The sequence below is a fragment of the Polypterus senegalus genome, chromosome 16 (genome assembly GCF_016835505.1).
Source record: "Polypterus senegalus isolate Bchr_013 chromosome 16, ASM1683550v1, whole genome shotgun sequence".
Classification (NCBI taxonomy): domain Eukaryota; kingdom Metazoa; phylum Chordata; class Cladistia; order Polypteriformes; family Polypteridae; genus Polypterus; species Polypterus senegalus.
Genome location: NC_053169.1, coordinates 33,492,432 through 33,501,024, shown reverse-complemented (window position 1 = coordinate 33,501,024; position 8,593 = coordinate 33,492,432). Strand labels below are relative to the sequence as shown.

Here is an 8,593-nt window from a genome sequence, read left to right as displayed (position 1 = left end):
GCAGGCAGCTCGCCCAGCCGCCAGGGATCTCCTCTGTCCATCCAGAGGACGCCCTTCTCCGGACGCGCACCCAGCGCCGCGTCTTCCTATCGGAGGAATCGGCATTCACCCTTCGATTCCTCCTTCTTCTTGGACGACGCTGACGGTCTGGGTCTGAGCACAGCAAAGCCCAAATCCAGCCCCGCTGCGCCCAGGCAGAGCGACAGGAGACAGCTGCGGGCTTGAAGCGCAGGGCACTAGGACCCAGGGCACTCAGCAGCCCCGATCCTACCAGCCCTTGCGTGTTCGATCTCCCAGCCTCGCTAGCTGTCTGCACCGCCGATCCGCTGTTGGGAAGTTGCCTACTGAGCCGGTCGTCCTGTAAACAGTCACGCCATGTTCGCGAACCCCCACTTGCTTTACGGAACGGCAACACTCACCACTCCCGCCGTGTTCTGCCTGCCTCCGGTTCCAGCGCCGCCGTTCCTCCGTCTCACGCTGTGTCAGTCCCGACGCGACCGCCTTCTCCATCAGCTGCTCACACTGAGCGACTAGAACACGCAGCAACTCCTCAAAGACGGCTTGGCGGGCGAAGGACTCCTCCGACACACGCCGAGCCGCTGGTGGAGAGAGAGACAGACGCTGGTGGGCTTACCTGTCCATCAGCTCCACGCGAGGCCTGCCTCCTCTGGGCCACTCCCTCTGGTCCAATCGGGTCTCGTCTTAGCACGCGACTGGCGCCCTTGGGCCCGCCTCTATCCAATCATCGGCGGGCACGCAAGACACACCGCCAATCCCGCGCCTGTCAGCGGGCGGGACTTCCGACCTGCGGCCATCTTGCCTCCCCTGCTCTGAGTGCGGAGACGTGCCTCTTCGCCGCGTTGAGGTTGCGGCGATTCCTGGAGCCGCAGCGGCTCCGACTCGCAGCCTTCTTTGCTGCCGCCGCGCCGCTGCTGCCGACAGCCCGTGGCGCGCGCGTCCTGCCACGGACGCTGATCCGTTCGCCCCCTGTAGGAATGAAGGTAAGACCGACCCGAGGGGCCGGCGATTGCAGGGCAGGGCACTTACCTCCGGATCCGCCATGCCGAGGCCCCGCCGGTGTGGCCTTCTGTGTTGCCACGCCGCCTGGCTGTCCGCCTCGACAGCGCGACTGGAGCCCGCTGCGCCCGCGATGTCGGGTTCTCCTCCGCACCCTGGGAAAGCCATTCCGCTGTCCGGGCGGCGGTTTCTGGGTGAACGCTCCCGCTGGTTGTGCACGGCCGCTCCGCGGCGTGTGTGGGTTCCGCTGCTGCCGGGCCGCTCACAGAAATTTGTTTGAATGCAGGTCCCGCCTTGCACCAGGCGGAGCATCCTGCCGACTACGCCACTGTGAACGCTGGCCCCGGCACAGACAGACGGACAACATGTTTTCACCCATCACACCGTTTATTTACAATATTATACAATATAAAAGTCACGTGCACTCACACAACCCCAGTGCCTCCAGCACTGATTCCCCCAAGTCCAGTGCCCACAGTTCTGTGCCTTGCTTCCTGGCCGCCTCCTGTCCTCGCTCTCCAGCTCAGTCCGCTTCCTCCCGACTTCCACCAATGACTGGAGGGAGGCGGCCCCTTAAATAAGGCTCCCGGATGAGCCCCAGGTGTTCCGTCCTTAGCCACGCCCAAGCGTGGCGGAAGTGTCGGCTGTCTTCCTGGCAGCTCTCCGGGTGCCACACAAAGCTTCCCCCCGGCACTTCCTGGTGTGGCGGAAGTGCCGGGCTCCCGGGATAATTAGGCACCGGGGCGCCGCCTGGCGGTGGCCACGGGTCCCTACAGGGCTGGGCTTCAAAGCCCTGTACCTGAGGCCCCCTGCCTAACCAGGACGGACGCCCCCACTCTGTCTGGAGGAGGCACTCGCCCTCCTCCGTCCTCAAGCGCCCGGCCGGGCTCCAGCCCCGACCGGCAACCGCGACGGGATAAACCGGCATCGGGCGCCGCCTGGCGGTGACCACGGGCCCCTACAGGGAAGGGCTTCCATGCCCTCAACCCGTGGCCCCAACAGAACCAGGACGGACGCCTCGCGGTCTGGAGGAGGCACAAGCCCTCCTCACGTCCTCCTGGGCGCCCGGCCGGGGGCCACAGTATATATATGTATGTATACATATGTATGTATGTATGTATGTATGTATATGTATGTATACATATGTATGTATGTATGTATGTATGTATGTATACGTATGTATGTATGTATACATATGTATGTATGTATACATATGTATGTATGTATACATATGTATGTATGTATATATATGTATATATATGTATGTATGTATATATATATAAAATATACACACAATATATAAAAAAATATAGAGATAGATAGATATAATCATTTTTAATGTAGGTAGATCATTTTGACCTGGTCATTTTAAAAGTAGCTTGCAAGCCGAAAAAAGTGTGGGCACCCTTGCTTTAGGCTGTCGGTTGATTGGAATGAGCATCTCTGTGGTATAAAACCCTGCTTTTAAGCCATGGTTTCATGTTGCTTGTATTTGATTAGCTGCATATGAGGCTTTAAAACTACAGAGTAGTATTATATGAAAAAATATTTTATTAGTGTGGACAATTTACAGTATAACGGGAACTCTATGAATAAAGGATTATCCCCTTATACTTAAAGGCTGAAGCACGTTTAGCTGCAGTCACAGCATTCTAATGTTTCCTATAACTCAATATACTGTATGTTATTCACATCTCTACGGAGAAATTTTAGCCTAATTGTCTATGCAAAACTACTTTAATTTGTAAACACTGTTTAGTTTTTGAGCATGAACTGCTTGCCCCAAGATGTGCTTCAGTATCTTTGTTGGGTTAAAGCTTGCACTGGACCAGGCCAGACCAAAACTTCCATTTTTCTTCTTTTCAGTAATTCAGATGTGAACTTGCTTTTTTATTTTGAATAATTGTTTGTTATATGACTATGCTTTAGGTTATGAATGATGACTGGACATACTTCTTAAAGATTTTCTTGGTATAGATTACAATTTGATTTCTTTGATTATGGCAAGTCATTCACATTCTAAGGCAGTAAAGAATCCCCATTACATCTCTTAGTGTGACATTCTTTATGTAGAATTCTATGGTTGCTTTACGAGGGCCATAATGGGACCCATGCCATTCAAAAAGTTACATTTTTGTTTCGCCTGTTAATTAAATATTCTCCGAAAATGTTCAAGTTCTTCTTAGATAGCATGAATTTCCACCTTGCTGCTCTCCAATGAAGCCCATAGTGCATGGGTAAGCAAAGTTGGTCCTTGAGAGCCGCAGTGGCTGCAGGTTTTTGTTCCAATCCAATTGCTTTATTTGAAACCAATGATTGCTAATCTCAGACATAATTTCATTTTATGTCTTGTTAGTCTATAATGTTAGGTTCTTATTTTGAATATTTTTTTTCCTTTCCTAGGGTATTATCCAAATGATTTAAAGCCTAAAACTGAACATTTTCAGTCTGTGACATTTTTCTATTAAGTGTTTTATTAAATCAAATCATAAAGTGCATGATGAACACACATGGAAACAAGCTAAATGGAGAACTGCTGGTCTCTTTGTCATTTATATCTTATTGCTAATAAGGAGCCATTAACACACTGAATGCAGCTGTTTAAGATTGAAATAAGCAATTAAAGGAGGGGAAACTTCACAAGCTAGACCACTAAAATGAAACATCAAACTATCACTTAAGCAATAAGTGCTTCATCAGCAATAATTGACTGGTCATTAAGAATCTGAGCTGGAATAAAAACCTTCATTCACTGCGGCTCTCCAAGACCGTCATTGCCTACTCCTGTAGTGTCTTTCTGGCTATGGAGTTGTGAACACTGACCTCTGCTGATGCAAGAGAAGTTGCAGTTCTTTGGAGGTTTTTGTTTTTTTTAATATTTACTACTTATGATGCAAATGTCTTTGCATGTTTCCTTCAATATACTGCAGTTTTTAATTTAGTTTGTAGAATATTTAACAGACTTCCACAGGTACTGTTTCAATACCACATTATTAATTAATTATGTTGTGCTTTTATGTTACTAAGAGTTTTAGTGTGTGGCTGTTTGAATTTGTTTAATGTTTAATTGAAGCATACAGTATGTAAATGGGTGGGTCACTAAAAACTGGGTGTTTTGTAAATAAGCTGATATTGTTTTGCTTCAAAGTTATGAAATCTTCAGGCTGCAAATATTAGACTAAAATTCAGCACAGGGAGATGATCCTCATAGTAACCCATGGTGGATTTTAAATATCACGACCTGCACAGGACTCGCTGAGCTTTGCTGCAAATGAGTTATGCAACTGGAGCAGTATGGCTAGAATGTGGATATAATGGAATGAAGTTTGGGAGGCAAGCAGAGGTTTGATGCTTGTGGCAGTGTTTACATTGCAGGGTAAGTGTATGAGCCACAGCCAACAGAAACCTGTGTACTGAGGCCTATGGGTACAGTGAGTGCTTTTTTTTTAAATTTTAAGTTTATGTTCACCCTTTGGATATTCCAGCGATGTGTATTTTAGACGCTCCTTATCAAGGTATTATGAGTGACACTTGATAACTCTGAAAGTCTTCATACTTTTACACTTCATAGTAAATGCCATTTACCTTTCAAAACATCCCATTGGAGGAAAACAAATATAATAAAAAAATGTCTGTTGATCCAATATGATGAAACTAGAGCAGTATCTTCCCTGGCAGACGTACATCTGCCGTTTGAAGACTGTTGGAAGTCCTGAACTCCCTCTGTTCATGAATGTCTGCAGTATGCGAGTAAACAAGCATTGAAGACATTCATTGCATTAGCATTGTTAGAGACAGTTTTCTTTTGGTGTATTTAGCTGTCAGTGAATTTGCCTCCCCTTCTTTGTACAGGTAGGCAGTTTATCTAATTTGAATAACTAAGAAGAAAATTCTGTGGTGGGGGAGGAACTGAGCCTGTAGATAAGGCACTTTGTCAGTCGATTTGCTTTCTCCAATTTGTTTGAGGAGGCAAATGGTGAAGTAGGGCACCGCAACTCAGTAAAAGCATCGAGGTGATTGTATTATAAGAGTGCCTTTTACTTGAGAACTTAGCTGGTGATTTTTTTTTTTTAATACATAAACTAAACCTGTGGTCACTAATGGGACAGTGTCTGATTACTGCAAAGCAGTTGTTCCTGAACTGTGATTAAGGGCAGAAACTGTTCAGTCATTGATAGGAACAGTAGCATGACATGAAATTGATCCTTGGAGCTTTGGAAAACTTGCAGAGTCTAGGGTTGTTGTGCTTGTTACACATGTACTATAACCGCTGCTCATGTTTTAAAATAACATTCTGATTCCTGCTGGTTGGTTACATTTTAGTAATAAATGTGCTCTGATTCATTGTGGAAGTTTAGACGTCCCCACTATGAGCTGGTTAACCGTCTACCAGCACAGGCTTATGCTGTCATCTGTCTTCAGTTAATGAAGCACATATTCAAGAGTTTGTGACAAAACGAGACTCCAGACATGATAAAGGTTTGGGGCAGCCATCCGTATAATGTGTTCCTGGCTGCAAAAAGAAAGAATTGTAAGACCAGAATAGTTTACAAGACTGAGTCCAAAACAGAACTGAAATCCAGAGTAGGGGAAAGAGGCTTTATAGGGAGTCAGGGGGAAGTGATGTCATCCTTGGGGCCGGGACTGGAAGTGACGTGCTCTGACTTGAGGCACCGATTACTGGCGGGATTTCCCGGGAAAGGTCTGCAGGAGACTTAAAGAGTCGGTGCACCCCACCGCACCCATGGCGGACGTGTTAACATTATTCAGTAAGCCCTTCAACTGCCTTCTGTTCGCACGTGCGTGTGACAAGTTGTTTCCACAAAGATCATTGTACATTAACAGATTTCATCTCATGATTCTGATGGTCACAACTCTCCAAACATGGGATCTTGAAGAATTTTCTTAAAAACAAGTGTACACCTGGGAAGATAAATATTTAAGACCTGCCTGAAATTGGAACACCTTTTGTGATTTGTGTGAACAGCTGGATCTGGCCCAGAATCGAGCTGATTATACTGTGATGTGTGCCTAGCATAAATTTACCTTGTGATTTTTCTTTATGCCTTCCTTGCTGAGTTAGTGACGACAAGTAATTTATTTATCATCCAATAAGTATACATTATGGGCAGTAGATAGTGACATTCCATACCCTGTTTATTGTAATGTAAAACAAAATGCACACATTTTTGTTTATGATTCACTTTAGTGTTGACACAACATCCCCAATCAAGTAACAAAATGCTTACATTCCGAAATGCAAAAGGCCCATTTTAGCTCAGTGTGTGCTTAATATTTAATTGTTCAACTTGTCAGGCTACATTTTTCCAGCTACGAGAACTGTTGTAGCACAAATAATCATGTTAGCCTTTTAGTAGTTCAATAGTTATTGAGAAGAGAGGGAAAACATAGTTTTCGTAATGTTATTTCGTTATTATATGTAATTTTACAATAAAGTCTGAATTGTTGGTTTAAAGCAAATTTCTTATTTGTAGTTTTGCCCAAATTTGATTTCAAGGCATTGAATGTTACTTTTCACATTTTTTGAGCAGTACAGTTTTTTTTTTCTTTTTGTGTTAATTCATTTTAAATATAATCCTGGGGATTGATTTTTAATTGAATGTTTGAAACAATGAAACTAGAATACAGGGGGTCCTCGGGTTACGACACAGTTCCGTTCCTACAACAGTGATGTAACCCGAATTTTGTAAGTCGAGACACACCCTAGCCTAAGTCACTTGCCTATCTTAACACATTTGCAAAATCATAACCTAGAACATAAAAACACAACTAAACCACAGAAAAAGGAAAATGACATAAATATACTGTACTGTAGGAATAGAAAAAATGAGTGTAAAAAAAATCCTTACCTTTATTTGTTATCACGTCTCAGTTTTTATGGGAGTGAGCGTTGTAAACTCGAAATGTTGTATGTCGAGATGTTGTAACCCTGTAATACATTTGCAGTTTACAAAAAAATTTCGATTTTATGCCTATTTATGATTGACTTTGCAGTTGTACATATTTTACCAAGTGTAGTGCCAAGCTTGTGTGTTACCTTTAAATAATCATGATTTAAGCTCATTTTACTTGTGAGTGTTTCCTGTTGACCTTGGCGGTTAATTTCTGATTATTCTCAAGGAGAGCTACAAGGATCCAAGTGAATTGATTTTTTTTTTTTTGGTATTGCAGGCACTTCTGTTGGATTAGTTGCTGTACATAAACAATGGGAGTTCTGGAATTTTTGAAGTCCCAGTTCCTCTGTCATCTTATAATTGGTTACGTCTTTATAGTAAGCGGTCTGATTGTGAATCTTATTCAGCTCTGCACCCTTGTCTTGTGGCCAATCAACAAGCAGTTCTTCAGGAAGGTCAACTGCAAACTGGCATATTGCATTTCTAGCCGTAAGTATTACATTTAAAATTTAAAATTACAAAAGGTATGCTATTTATTTTCTAGTGTGACTGACCATAGTTTGAATTAAATAAATATATTTGTTTCTAGTGGTCTTGTGGTGGTCTATAGCTTAACACATACAGCACATTGATTAACTACTACAATGCATATTTTTATTTTTATGGAACTAAAAATGAATGGTAATTCAATTATTTTTATATTACAGAGCAAGTCATATAATGCCTTGTGATACCTTTTGTGACCTTTTTGTATTGTTCAGTAGTTTATCTGCTAAGTCATCAATTTTCTAAGCTGCTTATCTTATTTGGAGTTTTGATGCTAGCTCATGGCATTATTTGAATCAAGATAATCCTGGGTTTGGGTCTTTCATTAGATTGTTGTTAATTTTCACTTTAGTTTGGACATCTTGCACTATGTATAATATTTATATAAGCAACTTGTTTAGACAACCTCTTAGCATAGCCTGTAGGTGTTGACTCACATTGCATGTTGGTAGACTTGTGCTGTTGTGATATTTTATCCTAATGATATTCTACTCGGAATTCTCACAGTGACATGACAGAACACAGCTTAATGCAATGAACTTGGCTATTTTGGAAAAACTACTAGTTCTTAGTCTTGTATGATTAGAATAATCACAGATTTCTTTGACCCATCGCTTCTATTGTATTTAAAAGTCATTAGAATTAACATTAATGAATGCAATGATTGAAATGCAGTGCTGAGAATTTAAATTAAATCCTAACTTATTTATATTCTTTAACATTATTGATTTTTTTCCCTCCTAATATCTAAAATTGTATGCTAATGTTGGGTTTTATATAGTGTAGGTGTGTATTGGTGTAGTGTAGAAGTCAAGAGTAGAGAATCATGAAATGTAAGCTTAGCAGAATTTTAAATTAACAACCATATTGTCTTTTGCAATTTCATTTTTTTTACTTTATATATCTGTTTTCATCTTCAAGTAAAACAAGCAGGAAAAGTCACTAGTTTGTCATACTGGCTTGACATTTGCTGAGAGAGTCTTCTGGGGATCCTTTAATATGTGTGAAATGAGGCTGCAGGCATTTTATTGCCATTATACTAAAGCCTTTTAGTTATGGCAAAAAGTTCACAAGAAAATGCTGTGCTACATTTTGGTTTCACTTGAAGTGATATT

The 8,593-nt window shown here is 42.5% G+C and overlaps 1 protein-coding gene across 1 annotated transcript in view; it reads left to right on the top strand.

Annotated features, from left to right (window-relative positions):
* Nucleotides 1-8,593, top strand: part of agpat4 (1-acylglycerol-3-phosphate O-acyltransferase 4 (lysophosphatidic acid acyltransferase, delta)) — a 73,131-nt gene that overhangs the window by 30,509 nt on the left and 34,029 nt on the right. The window contains exon 2 of the mRNA XM_039738905.1: nucleotides 7,210-7,421. Coding sequence (XP_039594839.1) covers nucleotides 7,244-7,421 — 178 coding nt within the window. The 5' untranslated portion in view covers nucleotides 7,210-7,243. The remainder of the gene's footprint in view (nucleotides 1-7,209; nucleotides 7,422-8,593) is intronic.